At 37.9% G+C, this 22232-nt stretch overlaps 1 protein-coding gene across 6 annotated transcripts in view; it reads left to right on the top strand.

Annotated features, from left to right (window-relative positions):
- Nucleotides 1–6092: 6092 nt before the first annotated feature.
- The window catches only part of CACNA2D3 (calcium voltage-gated channel auxiliary subunit alpha2delta 3), a 396804-nt gene continuing 380664 nt past the window's right edge, over nucleotides 6093–22232 (top strand). Inside the window, exons 1-2 of one of the 6 annotated variants that reach the window (XR_005602956.1) lie at nucleotides 6093–7119; nucleotides 7726–7807. Coding sequence is in view for 5 of the 6 variants with exons in the window: in XM_039558917.1 (XP_039414851.1) it covers nucleotides 7001–7119; nucleotides 7726–7807 (201 nt within the window). In the remaining variant the exon portion in view is untranslated. The remainder of the gene's footprint in view (nucleotides 7120–7725; nucleotides 7808–22232) is intronic. The other 5 variants (XM_039558917.1, XM_039558915.1, XM_039558916.1 and 2 more) reach the window with 5 other exon arrangements.

Consider the following 22232-nt stretch of genomic DNA (forward strand, 5'->3'; position numbering starts at 1 on the left):
AACAAGCAGGCACTTGCACTGGTGGAAAAAAAATGCAATCTTAAATTTGGTTCTTACCCGAGGTGACAGTAACCACTTAAGAAGTGAAACTTGATTTGCATAAACCAGCAACTCTTAAAAAGGTTTTATCAGGTTGCTATTGTGGCCTTAAGACAAATAATGACTTAAACTCTTCTTGAAGTTAAATCAATTTCAAACTCTGAAAAGTTAAGAAATTTATTTAGTACTTCCTCGTGTTATTTTAGACCTTTTTGACACCTGTTTGCCTTTTGGTAGTTCCTGGTGGCCTTTCTCTGCAATTGTGATCAGATATGTAAATCTAATAACCTCACAGGACACTTTATTCTGTTGATGTGTATTATTTTTCCTTATGCAACATTTTAATGGAATTCAGTACCACAGTGTGTTACTTTTTAATACATACATAATTTCTAATCTGAGGTAACTTTCCTTTTGAGATAACTTTGATTTTCAGGATCAGTCAATGTTCACAATAAATGAAAAAGGCTCAACAAAGTGATAGAGCAGAGGTGGATCACAGGTTAGCAACTGCTGCCATGGAATTATACAAAATTCATTTTCTGTAACATCAAGAAGCAGCACTGTGGTGAATATCAGATCAAGAAACTGGCAGTTTAGTCAAGACTTCATAAAAGTCACATTCCCACCACAAAATTCATACTTGTGATGCAGGAATTAATTGGAGAGTGACAGAGTTATGGGCCTCTGAAGTACCTTATGGCTTTATGTTATCACCTGACATGGCACTGTTTCTTGGATCAAAAGTCATGCTATATTTTCCACTTGGCAATAAGAATGTTATTTTGAAAAGAATTGAATGGCAGTCTAAAGTTTGCAGGTTCCTTTCAGCTGAGTGGTTGGAAACTTGACCTTCCTGATGACAGGGAGTCCACAGATGTCACTTCATCTCTTGCTGCAAAAGGTGCTCCTTTGACAGTGGTTGCTCAGCGCCATTGCTCCTCCCTCCCCCCTAAAATACATAATTTTTGGCACTTAGTGTTTGTGTCACCAACCCTGCCAAGATCTGAAGTAAAGGCAATGCCTTTTCTGGCCCTTGAAGCCTGCACTTAGGGTTGTAACAAGGGTCCCTTCACATTACAAATGTGAGCGGGGGGCTCATTCAAGAGTGTAGACAGTAATAGATTCATGCTGAAATACGTTGTGACCTCTAGTCTTCCTTTTTTTTTTTTTTATTGTCAGAGAAAGAATGCTAAATAGGTTAGTTTCTATGGCATTCTGTCCATTATATCAGAGCTCTTAATTACAGTTTCTCATTTTTAAGTCCTATCTTCGGTTTGCAGGTATTTTGAATGTATTGAAAGCATTAGCATTTACAACCTAGCACCAGCTTTGGGAGTAAAAAAATGGTTTATTTGCTTAGAGAAGAGTTCATTTCCCAGCATGAAACACTTGAAAGAAACCAAAGGCAGACTTTGTGTTAATAGTTGAAAATTCAAAATAAATGAAGCTTATGTAAAATGGCAGTAACAGACTAGAGCTACAGTGGACTGCTGAAATTGGATTTGGGTAGCTATAAACATAATTAGCTTAAAGCATTCTAGCTTGCCATGCAGTGTGAGCTCTCATAGGCTGGGATGTGATAATGCTTTGCTCTTTTGCATTTTAGCTCCTTGTGGAGATTCAAAAGCCAGCTGATCTTGGGCTTTGTGGAAGCTAAATTAACCACGCGTTCCTTGGGGGGTTATGGCAAACTGTGAGGTTTATTGGGTGTTGAAGTGTGCTAAAGATAACGTGACAGTAACCTAAAATGCTGTACTCCCAACATACTAATTAGGATTGTATATTAGTATTTTTAAAAGTCTTTAGAGATTTGTATTTCTAGTCGTGTAAATGATTGATTATATGTAACCATTGGTTGTGTATGCCCTTAATGCTCTCATGGATGAAATACTAGTGCTTGATTTGACCTGAACAGTATATAAAACAGAGATGATAATATTGCATATAAAATACTGATGTGGTTCAGAAATTCTGTAGCATTTTTATTTCTCCAAAACACTAGCTCCTGCCCATTATGTGGCGCTGAGTTCATTTAAGACAATGAGTAATGCTACTTGACCTCAATCTTTATTGGAAGTGGGTTGGAATCAGTCGATAACTTGGCATTCCCACACCAGTGGAACACTTAGATTTATACACACGAGACCTCCGTAGAATTATAGGAATAAGTGTACACATGTTTAGCCTTTCCCAAACAGGCCTCATGTGCAGTCTCCTGCTCTTCCTCAGATGTACAGATCGCTTAAAACAAGTGAGCCTGTGTTCTCACAGCAGGCAAACACTACTTGACGAGTGCTTCCACCGTTGGGTTGTTTCCAAATAATAAATTCAGAACCTTCAGATTTTGCCTTTCATCTGACAATCTCAAGCTTGGCAAAGCTGAGATAGCTTTTGTTATGCCTCTACTTCTCCTGTTTCCATTTTCCGTGTGTAAGTGTATGTGAAACATTGCACAGAAGTAAGAGAAAGTTGCATGCAGTTGTTAAAGGTTGGAAGGATTTTCACCATGGGACATTTCATTAAATTGTTTATTGTGTAAAGTGGCTCTACAACCTTTCTCTTCCCTCTTTATCCTCCCACGGCCTTTATTTAAGGGAAAATTTTTAAAATGAAGTATTTCAAACAAGGGGAGGAATGGACAATTTAGTCTGTTAAATAAAAAAAATCACAGTGTAGAAAACATCTGAGGATTATAATCTTAGCATTTAGAATTGCAGAGGAGTACAGTACAAAGTAGGTATTAACACCACATCATGCAAAGTAGTTAAGACTCTTCTGTTTTTGCAGTATCTGAATCTTCTAATATATGTGGAATATAGATAAACTGACATATTTTCTTTCTTGTATTCTTTTTAAAATATTAATTTCCAGTGGAGGTGGCTTACATCTTCAGCAAGGCTTTTAGCACTTCAGCCTTCTGCATTTATTACTTCAGTTTAGAACTCATTGTAGATAAGCCCCTGAAAAAAGAAATGCAATAAACATTTGTGTTAATTATATAATTTCCTCCTACTCTTCTCCCCTGCACTATATGTTCTCTTCTCTGTATGCCTCTCGATTGACTTTTATTAGGGTTTGGTATGTGTCTAATCAGAGACCTCAAAGTACACTCTGGTGCAAATGTGGCCTTGTTTCTGTGCCCTTTCTTAAGTGTAAATATATCTGGAGGTAGAAGAAAGGAGCAATGGGATGAATTCATCAGGTAGTTATTATGTGTATTTATATATGGGACTTTCCCCTAGTCTGTAGTCTCTGCTTTGGCCTTTGTGTCAAATCTCATATTACCCTTTGCCCTTGGCCTGGAATTTTTGTTTGTTTATTTGTGGGTTGGTTTGAGTGTTTTTTGGTTTTCCTCCAATCCCTTGGTTATTTTCTTCGATGTGGTCCTCCAAAAAACCTTTGGGGATTCATCAAGTTCCTCTGCCCTGTCTGTGACTTTCTATTACAACATTTGATTCACATATCCAAGTTTTATTTCTGCTTTCATGGGGAAAACAGCTTCTTTCACTTTCTGTGAGATACTGAAATGCACCATTGTGCTTGATCATCAAGGGCACAGCAGAAAATTAGTTGCCATTTTTATGCCTTAAAAATGGGAGGCCAGGAGCAGGGAGATGCAACTTAATACACCTGTATGGGGAGCTCTACTTCAGAGACCAGTGGCATGCGAGAAACTTACCTGTGCTTTCTGCTGAGATGCACTTTGGTTTCAGAATGTACATTTGCTCTGTGCATAAATGCTTTCCTTCTCTGGTCAGTTATCTGTGCATACACTTTTCTAGTGGGACCAGAAATTATTCCAGATTCAGCAGTTGTCTATAACAGCATAAGGACATGATAGAAATGCCACATTACTTCCAAAAGATAAATTCATCACTATACTTCTCTGAAGCTTGGCTTTCTTCTGCCTTTTCTCCAGGACATCACAAGGTTGTAGCAAATAATGAAACACATTTCTCTATCCCCAGTAAAAAGAACTGAAACCTTCAGCAGAACCTACCACTTTTTTTCTCTGTATTTTCCTTGGTCCTTCCTTATGCAAACCCACTTAGGGGAAGTTTCTGCATCCTTATGGGAACAACATGAGACAAATGCTAACGTGAATTTTGAATCTGGTGTCAGGGCTGCAGTGATCTGCATACCAAGAATAGTCAGTAGTGGTCAGGCCAGGACACAGCTGCAGATAGATGGTGGCGTCACCTGTAGTGGTTTGTGTGTGTTATGGTTCAGGCTTGCTGTCCATTCACTGAATGGTCATGACGAGCTGATTTCCTGCATGGACATACCCACGGTGCATTAATGAAAGGTGCTGAAAGCACTCTGTGATGTAGTACAGACTTTTGTGTTATAAGTATTTGTTAACACAAAAGGAGCTTGTTCTTTCAAGCAAAAATTTCCTTTCCAAGTGAATTTAGTTTCTTAGACTAGCAATAGTACAAATACAATTTTTGTATTAGACAAATGGGAGTGCCCAGTTTTGCACACAACAGATGCATAAACTGTAGGTCTGATATAGTATTGAATGCATGATAAATGTCAGCAAAGTCAGGGTTTGTTGAGTGACTTTATCATTATTGGTGGGCTGAATACACGTTAAATTTTGCTGGCCTCTCGAACACAGACATATTGTGTGTGCTTTCAAAAAGTTATTAGGGCTTTCACTAATGCTTTGAAAAATGAAGGCATTACCTGTTATCAGTGTACTGTGTTGGCTTGAAGCAGATAAGGATCTTTGTTAATGTAAGAACTGTTTGAATCTCACAAAATGAGTTTTTGAATTTACTGCCTGACAGTGTTTAGCATGTAAAAGGAAGTAAACAGCACAAGTATTGAGACAATCAACCACTTGTTTCATTCCTGGCTTTGGGAAGATGCCATTATTTATGTAATATGTTCAAAGGAGCACATAATTGATGATATACTGTTAGTCAGCCATGCGCATTTTTACATTTCTGCCTGTAGGTAAGCTGAACACCTGGTGACATGGAAGCACGTTTAAAACACTGTTTAGAAAATCCGCAGTAACAGCACAGATAACAGGACTTTCAAAACAATTGAGTAATACACAAAATAGGTGTTCCTTTTAAGAAATTTTTCTTTATTGCCTTTTATGAATGTAATGGTACAGAGAGAAATATGATCTATTTACTGTTCCCGGTGGGGATGGCTGGTGGGTGGTGAAAGTTGCAGGGTGCTGTGCCACTGTTCTGCACAGTTCCCCTGTTAGTCTTTCTATCTTTAAACTTCTTGTTTCTTCTGAGAAAGCAGGAAGCTTTTGTCAGCCAGGTATTGAATAGAGGTTTTGATATTTAAAGCAAACTGTTCAGTGCTCTTAGTGATGTTAATGGGGAAAGAAACACAGGTACTACATCTCAAGCTTTAAGACAGAAAATGTTAAGAACAGTGTACAAAGGCAGAGTGAATATTTTGAGGTGTTAATTCTAACTACAGAGGGAAGAAACTAGAATTCTGGAGCGGACACTGGAGCTATATTGTAGGATGCAAGGATGACTCAGCCCATGCTCAGATCATGGTCTTGCCATACTTATTTACATTAAAGTTCAGTTGCTATTTTAAGTCTGTGCATTTAGTGGAGAAGAAGGTGAGAAAAAAGCAGAGGGAGAAGAATAAAAGCAAAAGGAGGGGGAGGGTAGATTTTAAAATGCAACAACAACAAAAATACCTGGACCAATCCCTCCTGCTCCGCACGCTGCTCTCTGTGGAGGAGCTTGTAATCCTATATTTGCTATATCAAGAGGATTCTTCTACGAGCACAAATTAATAATTTACTCATCGGCTGGAGTCAGCCCGCATTGATTTACTTATGCTGCATAGGTAAATCTTTTCATTCATAAGCCTTTGCTGGTCCTGAGCTCTCGGAGAGTGACTCGCTGCAGTGCTCCGGCGTGGGAGGAAGCAGCAAACGTGCCTTTATGCACAAGGACGTGCTCCCTATGACTCAATTCAATGTGTGCGAGCCTGACCTAAAGCCGGGGCTCGCTCCGGGAAGCCGCCGCTGCCGCTCCTGGGCGATGCTCCCTGGGCAGGGACCGCCGCTCTCCTCCCTCCGCCCGCCCCGGTGCGGCGCCGCGGCCGGGATGCTCCCGGCACCGCGCAGCGCTGAGCTCCGAGCAGCCTTCGCCTCTCTGGGCTGGTGTGACAGACAGATGCTTGTCATGCAGCGGTGCCCTGCCTGAATCGTTCTCCGGTGGGTGTGCACGGCCCCACGCCCCCGCCCCTGACAGCCCTGCCGAGCCCTCCCAAGCTCAGCCCCCGGCAATGTGCAGCGCTCTCTTCTCGCCTTCCTGGAAGGGCTCAACTCCACTTTCAGCTCCTCCAGAGTTTCTCTGCTTTTGCCGTACCCTCCCTCTGGTCCAGCTCCTCCTGTGCCTGCCTCTCTGTCTCGGCGCTATCCCGTTAAAAGGCTGCTGCTCCTGCTCCGCTGAACCAATGCACTGGCTGGCTTGATCTGGGATGAAGGCTGGAGGTTATCGGCGAGGGAAAGGACAACTCTAGGCAGCTTTCCATTTGCAAAGTGAGCAGTAATTGCAAGAAGACAGCCTCCCCAGTTGGAATCAATAGTCTGCTTTCTTGCTGCTAAGGGCACTTTGGAGCAGCAGTAGGTCACTGAAGTAACTTCAGCACACTGCTGACTGCGGAGTTGTAAAGAACTACATGCAAGTGGCTGCAGTAGTGCTGGAAAACGCTTTGCTGTTACCAGGGACACAATAGTTTTCAAGTCATTAGAGCTTCGCTTCTGGTCCGCTCCTTCCATTACACAGAGAGGGTCATCCTTTGGAGGAATGAGGATGGAGCTGTGAATTTTTCTTTTCCAGTGTTGTTCTAGTGGAAGGGACTAAGAGTGGGGGAAAAGAGGCTTTTAGAAGCAAAACCCCACTGCTGCTGAACTCAGCTTCACTTGAATTTCCCCAAATCTTTCCAGGCACAGGGAGGCACAATGCCAGAGAACCTGAATCTTCTTCGGGCTTTTGGGGGTTTTTTCTTTATCTTCTGGACAGCTTTTAACACAGCCTTAGTGGATGTGGTTGGATCGGAGCAGCAGATCCCCTTGTCTGTGTAAGTGCTTTCATGCTATTCCTCTCAGGACCATGTTCAAGGATGAGAACTTGGCTGCTCAAGTTCTCCTGTTTTTGTATTGCCGATATTTGACTGTTCCAGGGCACCTTTGCTCCTCTGTCAGCTGTGTTTAAAGTGGTTGTCTCCAAGGCACCTGGCACCACTTTGATTTTATTGTGGGAGCATGTGTTGGTGGAGTGTGTAGCCACTGAGTTTTAAGTGCTTGTATTTACTGAAATTGATGCTGTTAACTCTTTCTCATGTGGGAATTTATCATTCAGAAGTGTTTTGCTATTTTATCTGCTGTTTTCCTTTCAATGCATGTTTCACGTTGTGCCAAAGCATGTTTCTGTACAAGTTAATTCCTTAAATTTTAATGGTGCAGGTTGGTACTTTCATATCAGAGGCCTTACCTTAGCACAGGGTCTAGTTTGTGCTTATACTTGTACGGCTTCACTGATCTTTTGCTGTGCTTAGGTTCCTTAGTGAGCTCTCTAATGCAAAATTGCTCAGATCCTCCCGAGCAGCTGAAGCTGTTACAGTCTCTGTTGCTTGCTATGACATGTGTATTACATTTCTTCCTGTCTCTCTTTTTTTTCATCACAGTGTAAAGCTCTGGGCCTCAGCATTTGGTGGAGAGATCAAATCTATTGCAGCCAAATACTCAGGTTCCCAGCTCCTTCAGAAGGTAAGGATTTCTTCAGTTGTAGTAAGGAAGGTATTAGCAGAGAAAATGGAGGCAGATTTAATTTTTTAAATGAACAGGAAAGCAGTGCTGTATGTGCTTTTGTACAAGTTCTATTTTTGTATTGCATACTAGTCCCTGATGACTCTTTGCATTGCACTGCACTGTCTGTAGAGTCCTTGCTTAACCTGATATTTTTCTGTTTGGATGACTTTCTTTTTTCATTGGAAAGTAAACTCCAACACTTATTTCTTGTAGCCTAGGCTTCAGCCCAGGTTGCGGGTGTTTAGTCTGGTTGCTGCATTGTGATGATGATGATGATGTTTCTGTGCAGAAGCAGCTGTTTCTTGTGAAAAATGTTAACTTCATTCGAGGAGCAGAATTAGTGCATATTGTATTATTTTCACCCTGGGCTGTATGTACACAATTCACTGTATCAGGAGAAGGTGGCTGCACTGTTGTTTGTCATCTCTGCAGTTTTTACAATCCCATTATTCCCCCAATCATCTCAACCCAGTGCTGAGATGTATTACATCATTACAGATAAAAGGAATGAATGTGGTTATCTTCTTGCTCAGCTGCACAGCTGGGTAATAAGGTAGTGAAGTATAGCAAAAACTTGAGAAATTGGTATAAGTCTACATAATTGGGGGAGAGGGTAATGAAAAAGCAGATTTGAGTGTTAGGCATATATCAAAGACTCTGTTTAATTTAAATATGCAACCTATAGTAAACTTCTGTATTGTAGACAATTTATTTTTACAACAGTTGCAGAAAAAAGAGACTAAGAGGAATATCTTAGATTGAGACTGTTATTTTAGGGCATTTAGCATGTGATTCTCAAAATGCAATATGTAAATGGAAAAACATTGAGACATTTACTGATTAAAAGCACTCATTCAACCCATATATTAAATTTCTGCTGATTTTTTGTAGACATGATTTTTAGTTCTGAGTAACACTAATTTTATTTTGTCTGTTTGTGAAGGAAATTATTCCTTGAGCTTGTAGCATTTATTTCAAAAGGCTTATATATGTGTGAAATTATATAACAGTACATGTAGCAGCTGAAATAAAAAGCTCGTGCTATCCTTTAAAATGAAAGCAACTGGATTTAGTAGTTACTAAAGACATATGAGTTCTTTAGCAGTTTCTGTCTTTTCAGATTTGTATACCCAGGACTGTAAAACACAGATTTCAATAAGTGAAAATACAGAGCTATTAAGAACAAAAATATTTGCAGTCTCTTACTAACTCTCAAGGCCTTTAAATGGCTCCACTTCAATATGTTGGGCAAACTTTCATTTTATTCTGAAAATCTGAGCACTCAATATTTACTATATTTCCAGCTCTCATTCTTTAAAGTCTGTGTAGTCTTACATTCAGTGTTTTTTATGAACACCTTAAATTCATAAAGCAGATGGAGCTTTCAGTTTTGATTAGTTGGTAATCAAGTATTATTAAAAAGCTTTATTTTTTTTTATTAGGCCCTAACAAACAAGTATCTTTATTTAACTTTGGAGCTGTTCCATGCGCAGCCATTTTTGCGCAAAAATGGCTTTAGAAATGAATCCTACCAGTACTGAGCCCAACTCTTGCTGGAAGAATATGGAATGTACCCTGTTTGGAATCATGCTAAAATCCACAAAGAATCACTATGGAATCCTTAATCCTCCTTCTCTTCCTCATAGTAGATGCTGCTGTCATCCCTTCTGTAATGTATTTTTTCCCTCTGAAGTAGCAAGATTGCTTCCTATTGGTTGTTATAATTGTAGGTAATTGGAAGCTATTCATTTTACCTTTTCATCAGCATCCTTTCTGTTTCACTAACCAGTCTGTGCTCCTGTTTTTGAAGGTGGACAGTGTATGTTCTTTCCAAGCTATTTTGTTTTTCTTTCTTGCTTATATTATGATATTATTGAATGAGAGAGAAAAGACAAAACGCAGGTTTGACAGGTATTTAGAGCATTTTTATTCCTCTGTCACATAGTCTATTGTTTTTTTTTTCTTTTTTTCTTCCTTCTGGTTACAGTAGTTTTTATAGTACGTCTGTTGCTTTTTCTTTTATTTGGAATTCCAAATGTCTCTGTCCATTTAAGCTTGCTATATCCTGGTGTTGATTGTGGCAAATAAGCCTGGATGACAGGACTTTAGCATGTATTTTTTTGTATTGTTATAAAGTATATTTTTTTCTGTTAGCTTTTGTGAATAGAAACATACCAAACTTCAAGATCTGCAAGTATTTTCAACACGCAAAGTCGGTGATGGAGGTTGTCACAGCAGTTAAGGAGGTGATAGCACAGGAGGACTTTAAGTACAAATGCCTTTTTTTCCCCACCCCCTCCCTCCCCACTAGCCAGGCATCAAGAATATATTTGGTATTTACTGTGAGCTCTGGGTGATCAGAATCCATGTCATTTTAAAGTCAAGATTCCACTTTTAGAAACAGTGAGACTTCTGATATTACCGGAGGAGCCCACATTTCCTGATTATGAATTAAGCATCCTTAAACAAGTGAAGATATAAAATGTGTGTATGATTATGGACCAGGACAGTATAGGTTCCTCAACTGTCAACTGCTTTGGAGTGCCATTTAGCTTGATACAGGCTTGCTACATGAAAAATTAATGTAAATGTTACTTGATTCATTTTGTCAGCACACACAGTGAGTGCAGCGTTCAAAGGGATGTGCTCACAGTCTAGGCATGACTGACAGTCTCTACTGCCCAAATGTTTTGCACATTAAGAGTCATTTGACCCACACTAAAATTTCATTGAGGAAATTATTCATGTGAGATACTCAGTAAAGAAATTTTTTGCCAGGTTACAGTTGTGAATATTGATGGAGTTATTGTGATTTTTAAGGTCTTGCAGTACTGTGAACATCAAAAGGGTGACCAGCACTGGTGTCCTCTTGAATTTGTAAAAGACGTTTAAGAATATTTCTGTTGCTTTTTGAAAGTATTTTTTTTTTAAAAAACCTCCCCCTCTGCTTCCCATATCTTAATTGAATGTTTCATTATTTTATTTCATTATGATAATCTTACCTAATTATTTTGTTTTTCCTCCTAGACATATCTGGGATATATGACTTTTCCCAAAACTGACTTTAGATGAAATACAGATGCTGCAAATTGCTTGGAAAATAATAGTTCAGTAAATAATTTCAGAAATTATGATAAGGTTTTAAGCAAAATTGGCACTTAAAAAATGTTCTACTCCTTGCTTTTAAAGAGGTGGAAGACCATTAAATGTACAAGAAAACATCCAGAAGCAAATAGGACAGCATTATTCCTAATCTGTCTGATTTCTGGCGGTTTTACAGTTGTCACATAGATTTGGAGAGGCTTCTTGATGCTGTAGAGATATTCATACTCTTCACCTACTTAGCAAATACTGTTGGGGCCTAAGAATTGACTCAGATTTTAATTCTCTCTTAGGTGTTGTTTTTTTTCCTTAGGCTGTCAAAAGACATCTGCCTTATTTGAATGTTGACATTTTAGCTATTTTTCTTTAGTAATCACTCTGCGTTTAGTGGGTCCTGTACTGAATGTGAGTGTAGCCCACTGGCAAAGCTAGGCTTCAAATATAGTTTGCAAAGCAAGGGTTAGGTGCCAGGAACATATTCACTTCAGCTGCTGCAATTAGAATTTTGGAGAACAGGCTTTGGGGAATGCTGTTGTTATACAGTAAAGCTCTTCTTAAATCAGTGCAGCGTAGTCTATGCTTCCTCAGGGTCCTTTTGATGAGACTACTCTTTTTTTTTTTAATATTCTGAGCTTTGATAATTCTTCATTTGCTCCTGAATGCAAATGTAGGAACGGTTTCCAGGTGAAAATATCCTTAATTTCTTGGTCCTTCCACAAAGGTTTCTTCCTGACAAGAAGCTTGTTTAAGGCTCCCTCAGAGTCTCCTTATGTAAGTTGTCTGCTGGAGCCCTCAGTGTTATGTAAGGCACTGCCTGCTTTGGTCTGAAGCAGTTTGGAGTCCGCATCTGCCTGCTCCTTTCAACAAATCCTTCATCGTGTTGGGAGTTCTCAAATCATTTTTTTTTCTCAGAGCAGGGTTTTCAGGCAGGAAAGCATTCCTGTTTTTAAAGATGCAGAATTGCATTTTATCTCCCTGAAGAGGAGGGGGTGCTGTATCTTGGTAGTTTCTTGCAATTGTGGAAATGTCAGTGCAAAACTAATATAACGGGGTGATTTAGATCAATTAGCATTCAGCTGGTGGATCTGATTCATACAGTACATCTATCTTTAGTTTAAATTGTATAATAGTGACTTTAATCTCAGGCAAGTTTAGTCCAATCATCTTGACATTAATTGCCTTTCTTTTATTCAGCCTTATGTTGGTTTTGGTTTTTGTAGGCTGCTTCTTTGCTCGAGACACTGCAACCACTGCTTTGAAGGAAGGGTCAAGTAGGACTGAGACATGCAGGTTAAAGGATAGGCATGGACTGACTTTTTGGATATCAATTTAAACTTTTTTCAGCTGAGCAATTCTAGAACTGCAAAAATAATACTGGTTATTTTTTCCCATCAAAAATGGGGAAAAATTATCAATAAAATCTGTATACATGAGACTGTAAATCAAAAAAGACAAAAACCCAATCAAAAGAAATACTGCTGCCCCCTGCAAAAAAATCTAAACCAGCAGCAACAACCCCCTTCTTCCCACCAACCAAACCTGACACCTACCCCAAAGCCCAAATTCGAAACCCCACCAGCCAGGTAATGGTGCAGAGCTTACAAAAAACTGTATTCAGAGTTAATTCATTATAATTTGAACTCCTGAAGTCTGGTATTTGTAAAATGTGTCTCCTAGCACTGACTTGAAATCAAACCTTAGAAAAGAAAAGAAATATACACCTGAGAATCTTAAACCGGTGTAATTCTGATGATTAAGGCAAACGAAGTTTTGGAGCTTGCAGAGCTTGAGTCTCCATCCCCTTTAATTCCTACAATCCTAGATATTTGGGATACATGAATGACGAGATTATCATCCATGCCAGACTAGGTACAGAGCATTTCAGTGTGTTTTGAAGTATTTAATGTTATCTGCAGACATAAAGATGTAAATTCTTCTGGATAGATACTTTAATTTTGTTCAAGAATAACAAAATCAAACACATTGATATGCTACGAATGTATTTGGTGGGAAAACCTGCTGGGTCCCATACTAATTTTCAGATAGCATGTTGATCTGTAGAGGAAAAGATCAGTCTTATTAAACTTTGAATACTTTCTTCTCTCTTTGTCCATAACAAAAAATAGCTTGGCTTACTTTTTTTGTAATAAAGTTCTGCCTTTTCTGGAGGTATTGGAAAAGTTTTTTTCTCTTCAGTGAAGTTAGAACTGCACTTTGAATGATCTGTGATTTGTGCTCTCCTGTTTGAATGTTATGGCAGGAGTAATAATTTTTTTGGTGTTGGTAATGGTTTTAAAATGTAGTCAAATCAGCTTGTATATCAAACATCATGTTTTAGATGTCACTTGGTCTAAAAGGAGAAAGCCATGCTGAATTCATGTTTTGCTTCCATCAGCACTCTCTATTTTGCAGTATTTTTGGTGTCTTTCTGGGTTTTGCAAGCAGAGTGTGGTCCTCTCACTTGTATTATTGAAAGTAAAAAAGTTCTGTTGTTAGCATGTAAGAGGCATATGAGATGGCTTTAGTAAGTTCATGATGTGTGCATCACACTTCCAGTAATGTCTTTTAAGATGGACATTTTTGTGCAGACAATTCACCTGGAAAACATCAGATCTTGAAAGGAAGAGAATGCTAATTCCCTTGCTTAATGCATTTATGGTTGTTTTCACATCCTGTATTGGAAAATGCTTACGTTTCAATGTTAAAGAAGCTGCTCTCCATGCAAATTATCTTGACAGTGAAGGTATGTAGAGCATGAATAGATGCTGTATTGTAGTGGTGATTCACTCTTAAGCAACTGCTAATCAATACTCCACACTTTCAAATGTCATTACTGTTCTGTAGGGGAGAGTTTTTCGTTGCGGATAATAAATGCTAACACATTTTACAACACAAATTATATATTGATAGGGTAGATGGTATTCTAGTTTCTGTAGAAGCTTCACTGACACATTTTAATGAAATACAATGATTAATGTGTTGTTCTTGTGAAGTTCCATTTTGCTTTTTTAACATATAATATTTTTGCAAAATTACATGGATGCTATTTATGAGCCTGTTTAGCATCCACCAAGTTAATTTGTGTAAAGCTGAAGTACTTTTTTTGAGTGTATGATAAAATTATTGCAAGATTTGTATTTAAAAAGAAGTCTTGGCAAAAAAACTTCTTTTAAAATCATAGTTGTAAAGAAGTTGATAAGAGTCTTGGTAGCCTTTCCAGAAGTGATTAATTCCAGAGACAGATAATTTCTGAAAATATCCTGCTCTCAGGTCTCCCAGGACATTCCAGGTGAAGTTTCACATGTAGTAAATGATAATCAGTGCACTGGCTTTAAACACAGTGATATAAGACATGAGGGGATTGCTGTTGCTCAAGACACTCGTTCATACGAGTGTGTGGATGCTGCATCCAGTGTATCAAAAAATAGGGCAATATAAATTCTTTCTTTATATCCATGGTAGATGAACAAGAACCAGGTTTTAAACACAAGCATTAACTTTTTCCCTAAAATCAATTAATTTTTAAAATTTTTTATTTTATTGAGAGAAAGCCCTGGCATAGTGTGGAACTCCTGCAGGTTCACTGTTCAGAACAGGTTCCTGGATATTTGGTAGACTTTGTTGAACTGCCTTATGTTAGGAAGATGAGCTACATCCTTTATTTTGGACTATCATCAGTAACAGTAATTGTACTTCTCTGATGTCTGTATCTATGCACTATTAATCTTTGTGCCTACATCTCCTTAAGGCATAGCTGGGGTGTCCTTCAATTTTCACAGCAGAAACAGGTTATAAAACACAGTTGTCATTGCTGTACAGGGTAGCCAGGCTGGATGAAGACTTGCTGGTTTTCCTTTCTCCTTATAAGCACACAAGCAAATGATCTTATTAAAATATCATTATAGAGGAATAAATATATCAACTACAATAGACTAAACTTGTTGGAAAAAGATGTTGACTGCTCACATCATCTTTTGTTGGGCTTCAGGTCTGATAACCACATGATAAGATATCAGCAGGGTGAGGTTTTCAAGGTGTTCCAATGTTCTTATGTTGAGTGTAACTATGAAGTACATACTGGAACCTCAGTGGGCCTTGTAACATACTGGGATGTCCCGGTGAGAAAGAAGGAAAAGATCAGATGTAAACTCCTGGTTTATTCCTTGTGTACCTGCCACAGGTTCTAGTGCTTTGTTATCAAAAATTGTTGATACTTGTTGAAGTTTATTCTTTGCTGTTGTTATTCTTGAGAAGAATTTTCCTGAAGCATTACTTGCACAGAAGTTTTGCTTCTTTAGGTAGAGCCTGGTTGGTTGGTTGGATGGAGTCTTCAAAGCATATAGGTTCTTGCAGTAATTCTTCATGAAAAGAGAGTTTGACAGGTGATTTCTTCTAATCATGCTTTCTGTCGTTTCCTGAAAAGACCTGTAAAGAGTTAAACTAATACATTTCACTGAGGTGATAAAAAAAATTTATAAAGTCTTAGAAGGTGTTTTCTTTGTCAAAGTACCTGCTCCTACTCATGTGTTGCTTTTATTTTTCTTAACTTGACATATTTTATTGTTGTCTGTTTCTCTCCCTGTCTCTTTTTGAACCACCTTATTTATCTTTCATTTTAATCTTTGTTTTTAAATGGGCATATTTTCTAGAGAGAAATGTTTTCTTTTGAGCCTGATGCCAAATGTTTTGCATAAATAATTTTATAGTACAGGAGGCACTTAGAGATAGTTATTGCTATTTATCCTTCAAACTAGGTTGAGATCTTAGAGCACCGAGGTTAAGGAAGCAAAAGATGAAGGAAAAAGTTGTTCTCAGGTCCATTAACAAACCAAACTATAAGATGGCCTAATCTACGTCACAAGATTGGGGACATAAAGTGAGAAGTGTATGTATATAATTGATTCAGAATATCAGGGTTTAATGTGTGGATCCTGTTGACTGTTGATCAGTTAAGTTTCTCATATGTTTGACTGACAGTAATTACCTCGAAGCATTCCTATTAGTTTTTAGAAAAGGGTAGAAGAGCTTCTAATAGTCTCATAAAATATTTCTCCTTCGGGCACTCAAAATGTGGATTTGACAGGCTTCCCTGAATTTTGTGTGGGTGATGGGTTATATGTCCTGTTGACACCATTCCTCTACAATGTGCAAGTTGAGTGGATTTCCTTTGCTTAGTGGTGTTCTGAATATGGTGATACTGAATTAAAAAATTCTAATTATACTCTAAGGATTGAGACTTTTGTGTTTGACACTAATGACTCCACAAAACTGGTTCTGGAAAACAACACTCATCATCCCCTCTATAGAAAGTCTTCCTGTCTTCCACTGTGGAACTCTGTTTTTCATTATTTCTGGAATCAGGTAATGATTAATTCTGGAACAGGATTTAGAAGGTCTTTTAATTTGGATTCCTGTTCAAAGTGGGATCAAAGCTAAAAATCAGTGCAGATTTCTTGGGTCTTTGATCTTCAAAACCTTCAAGGACAGCAGTACCTTTTTGGTTCCAATGTTGTCTCTAGTCTGGACAAGAAATTACTTGAGCTGGAACTTCCCATTTCAATTTGACTGCTGAGTGTTGCTTCTACCTCCACAAACATCATTGGTTCATCATCTTCATAATCTCCTGGAAGGCAAGGAAAGGCACAGCACTTTGTCATGACAGGCATCTCTGAGGCCCTGGTCATAGTCAATATTGTGGAATTTTTTAGTTGCTTCATCAGGTCTCAACACTTTTTCTGACCTATTATTTTAAAATAGTTCTCAGCAGCTTTATAGACTCTTAAACTGAGCTCTCTGCTGTTTGATATTCAGGTGGGCTTTTTACCACTCACAATAGGAATATGTAACTGTTCTCATAATTATGAAGTCTCAAGAGTAATTTCCACTTAGCTGATTGCATGAATAGGAGAAGACTTTTTAATTTGTCATGGTAACACAGGAATTTATTTTCTAATCTAGGGCTAAGACAAGCCATTTAGCTCCCAGTTGCTCTATTAGCCATTTCTTTTACTATCTTTATCACCCCCAGTATCTTAAGTGAACTTAGTGTTGTACAGAAATAGTCTGTCAGCTGGCAGAAGGTTTTATGTCTTATTGTCTATTTTTACTTTATTCTACAGTAGCTGTCAAGGGATTTCTTTGTGCTTTTATACACAAACAAGGATTTGACTTGCTTTCCTAAAAAGCTGGAATCAAAATTATGCAGTCATAATATCTGCAGCCTGTTAGGTAAAAGCACTGTGAAAATGCTATTTGGAATGCATTATGAAAACCCTGGTCAGGCCCCCAGTGCTCCCATTGTTCCTCCAGGTCCCATTTTAATGTTTGGCTATTCAATATACTTTGAAGATTTTGTGTCAAGCCATCTGAAATTGCTAACTTTCAAAACACACGCACACAAAAAAATTCTACATGCTATGGGTATTAAAATTTGATGTGTTGGGAACACATCATTGGTCACAAAATTAGATAATTATCTTCTAAAGTAACAAAGCTTCAAAGATAAAAAGCAGGAACATTCAAACTTTGGCTTTACCTTGAAGCTAAATGTCTATCATCTTCTGACAGCTGTATGAAATGCATGAGTGCCGAGCTGTTTGGACACGATGCTATCATATTACATTAATAGCAATTTTCACTGATAATGAAAACTCGTAGGAGGCTAAAAGCAAAGCCTTAGATTATGACTTGCAGCCATTGACTATCTGCATCCAGCAGATTTATTACCCCCTACACACACTGTGCCTTTTATAATGTTTTCTACTGTTTCTTCATCAAAGTACAACAAGAAAGCTATTATAGATGGCATGAAACAAAAAAATCTGGGTACTCACTTCACATTTCAGACTTCTACTCTCATTACAAACTGCAATGCAGTTTTGCAGTAAAAGTGGGGATGAATCCTGGCATTCCCCTGAAATTTCCCATGAAAACCTTTGGGAGTGGGAGAAGAGTGTGAATGAAAGAAAACTGGAGAATTTCTGTTGGTCAAATCTAATTTTCTATGTATAGATATATCTGGTTTTTATCCTGGGGCTGTGATAATCGTTTCTTGATGGTCTGCTTAAGTCCTGTAATCGTGGTGGCCAAAATCAGTGCAGTCCTTAAGCACAATGCTAATTTAACCTGTACTGTCTCACAGACAAATCTGGTGCAGGCAGTGGTGGTAGGATTTCACATAGACTGCCAGAAACCTTAAACTGAAAATTAAAGCTGCAAGCAGAATTCCCCCCTCTCCCCAGCTGAGGCATCTTTTCCTAATTTTCTGTGTAAAATGGGCCTAGTAATACTTTTTCCCTCAAATTTTAAAACTTTGAGATTAGTTAGAATTAGGAGCAATGTTTCATTCTAGAGTGTTTAGCATATAGAGAGCATTGGCTGGTGAAGAACACCCTTAGCATAAGGATATGGAAATAGTGGGAAGTGGAATGGAATGGATCAGCTCTGAGAGCTACAAAGCATTAATTTTAACACACTGTTTAAATATAACTTGCACTACTGAAAAGATAAATGGTTTCCTGTAACAGTCCTGAATAACTACAAAATTGATAGAAACTCGCTTATTCTTGTTGTTGATATTTGGTGTCTGTAGCTGGCAATAAATCTCCATATGGTATTGCACGGGCAAGTGAAATTGAACCCTTTTTTTGTCAGAGGATGAATCCCTCCTGTGCTTTGAATACAAGGTGATATGCTCTGCTGATATCAGAAAGTAATTTGCAAATTTGCAAACCTTTTCTTCTTTCCCTTATAACTTTTTCCATGCTGGTACTTCTTCCTTATTATCCACTTTCCGCATAACTACAGTTCTGCACTACTTTTTCCTGTCTAGATCCTTCAGACTTTTTCTGACCTATTCTGGTTTTCTTCCAAGTAAGATCCAACCAATAAGATTCCATTAGAGTCTAATTCACAATTATTAAATGCAGCTAAATTGGGAATTGAGCAATTTTATTTATCATTTTATGAGTATCTGATTATTTCTGTCTATATTTCAATTACCATAGAAATTTATTTTCATGTGTTCTTTGTCACTCTCCCCTTCTCTTTACTCCCATTTGTTTATAGCCATTGCTCTTTTCCTTTGGAAATTTTTGCCATTAATGTCATTTTTCTGTTCCTTTAGCAGCTGTAATCATAATGCTGAAGTAAGGATCTGGTCACCTGAGAAAATGGAGCAGAAATAAAATGAGTAATAGCTTAGTAATAGTTTTACACCTAAGAAGAGGGGAAGGTTATGTAAATACAGAGGTTGTTAAAATATTTTCATTAAATTATGAACCCTTAAAAGGAAGAATAAATAGGTTAAGATCTATTGGTGCACTTTATTCATTGTGAATGTCTCTGGAAAGAGAGGGTGGTTATATCCCCAGTAAGAGCCAATGTACTTGGCTGTGCCTTGGCTGGCGTGTGTGGGAAATGGGGAGAGGTGGGACAGAATTCTCTCCAAAACCAAAGGGAGGTTCTGTCATTGAGGGGGGAGGCAAGTTTTGCAGAAAGGAGTCAGCATCAGGAAGCTACTGCAGGCTCAAAAACCAGCTAAAGGTGAGAACAGGGACGCATAAAAGTGGTAGAATGAAGAGGAATAGAACACATTGGGAGCAAAGGAGCAGAATGACTGAAGAATGTTATTTTTTTTTCCTCTATATTTTAATACAGTTGGAGAATAAAGACATTTGTATGAAATGCAGGCAATATCTGTATTCTGGTGGTTATTTTTGACAAATCTATTAAATAGCATTCATATTAAAAATATGTAAGTTGCAGAAGGTCAAGCTTACTATTTTTGAAATGCATGAGTACCCCATGATTTAAAACTTGGCTAAGATCCTAATCTTAGCTAAGAACTAAAAATAAAAAGAAATTATGTGCTAAGAAATGTAAGTTTTAATTCAAGAAAGGCATCTGAAATTAAACTGAGTTTAGTAATGACATAATTCTGACTTTTCTATTTTGCTTTTCAGATGCTTAAAATTGGAATGCTTAAACATTTGAAAAAAAATTGCAGTTTGTTTTGCTGAAGTCCTTTATTCTGTACCACCCAAGTGTAATAGGAATATAGTTCAGCCACCTTCATAAATTGGCACTGCTTCTGTCCAGTCCACCTTAAGCATGTTATTAATATAGATATATAGTTGTTTGGTAGAACTTCCTCAGCATTGCAAGATGTCTAGGGAATTTTGTCTGAAAAAGGATGGCAGAACACAGCATTATATGAGGGATTGGGACCTATTCTTATGTGTTGGAATAATTCAAACATTAGTGTATAGAATTACTCATGTAGACCATATTAATCTGATAAGCATACTGCTTATTTATCTTGGTTTTTAAATATACAGGAGTTGAATTACTGAGAGCTCTAATTATTCTGAACATAATTTGTCAGACAAAACCAGCTGCTAACTCAGCTCTTCTCAGGAATCTTTAGTAAAATGCACGACCTAAATAATAGTGTCTTGAAAAGTACAGAATTCCCATTCTTCACACAAATCCTCTCCGCCTGTTGGATATCTTCCTCTCCAGAGTATAGTAAAAGCCTAGGATTTTCTGATGTGACTGAAAGGACAACAAATCCAGGCAGACTCTGCTGTGGCTTGCATTACTTGAACTTCACTCATTCACAGCAAATTTCTCAACCTTACAGAACAACTCTAAGTTGGCAGAGATGATTCTTTCCTGTTTTGGCTGAAATGTTATGTTCATTGTCTAGTGCATTGAGCTGAATTAAATAATACTCCTGCTCTCAAAGCGTTCAAAAAACCTACAGTTCTAGTTTTCCCCTGACCTGGTGATTAACCTTATGCAATTCAGTTCTGATTTGTCTTCTTCCATGGGTATGAAGACGTAAAAAGTTTTGCTTTCTGTCTGCAGTCTAAAACGGTTTTGATGGCAACTTGCATTCAAAATTTGCTTCTGCAGGGTGTGTTTTGATAGGTGTGGTGCTCTTTGTTTTGTAAGTTTGGTTTTGTTTTAATAAAATGGGGTCAAATATCACAAGTAGGTATGGATGATTGATTGATCTGGTTGACTGAACAGGTCAATTATCTGTAACTTTGCATATATAGCAATGATGTCAAGAAAAAGGACCATCTATATGGCATTTATAGCATCTGTTTCCAAAGGCTTTAGGAGCTTGAATGAAAACAAAGTGTGTGCAGGATTAATGTTATTATTTCAATCTCATTTGAAAGTAAACTAATTACCATAACATTTGAATGCACAACAGTTCAGGGTCGATTGAGGCAAATGCAGATGGGAGTCACTTCTCTTGCTGATGTGAGTGGCACCTCTGCAGCAGACTTGTGCCTGAAGTAAGGTCATTTTTTGGTAGCTTTTAATGAAAAGTTCTTGCCTAAAGTGTTGTGTAGCTCAATTATTGTCAAAGAATAGCAGATTCTCTGTTGAGGATCTAGAGCTAAAATCATCACTGCTGATGAGAAATGTTGTAAAGAAGAAAAGTGAACAAAAGAATTGCTGTTAACTGGCAGGTAGTTAAGGCAGAAAAAAATTTCCACATATATCTAGAATATATGAGCAGGTCTGTATCTACTGTGACTGTAGGCTGCCTTGCAAGCCTTTAAACCAGTTCTTGTAATGCTGACTATTGTATAAACTGCAAAAGGATTGGATGTGCAATCTGGTAGTTTTCTTTTATATTCACAATAGTCGTACAGAGTAATGAGACTGTTATCTGTAATGAAACCATATTCTCTTGGAAAAGAAGTGGAGAAGGTTTGAGGGGGTAATGTTCTTTAGACTAGAAAAGTGTTATGGTTTAAATATGAAGAATAATTATAAATCTTCTTGATGGCTTCACATTAAGTCAAGCTGTAATTTATTTTACTGCAAAAGTGTATGTACTTTGCCAATTTCTACTTTTTCTCCTTGGTGTGGGTAGGAGGTTAGAATGGAAAGATGGCTTTTGTTTCTTTGTTTAATTGTCTAAAAGTGACTGGAATAGAATCCCATTTCTTGTAGGGGAACAATAAAATAAGGTTCTCTCACCTACTGATTTCAGAATATGCACTTAGTTCTTCTGTTCATTGCCTCCCACAGGAGCTGGCAATCCTTCTTTGAGCCCAATCTTCTCTGTCCTTGTGTCACGTATAAGAAGTTGCTTTTTTCTCTTATTAATGAGTGGCTTGATATACAACATAAATATCTTTGCCTTAAGCATTTATTTTTATTCTCCTTTCTACATGTAATTTCCTTCCCTTCACAAATCCTGTCCTTGCTTCTGACTTGTGATATTTGATAATTGGTTTTTTCATAGTACAGTTTG

Source organism: Corvus cornix, chromosome 12 (assembly GCF_000738735.6).
Source record: "Corvus cornix cornix isolate S_Up_H32 chromosome 12, ASM73873v5, whole genome shotgun sequence".
Classification (NCBI taxonomy): Eukaryota; Metazoa; Chordata; class Aves; order Passeriformes; family Corvidae; genus Corvus; species Corvus cornix.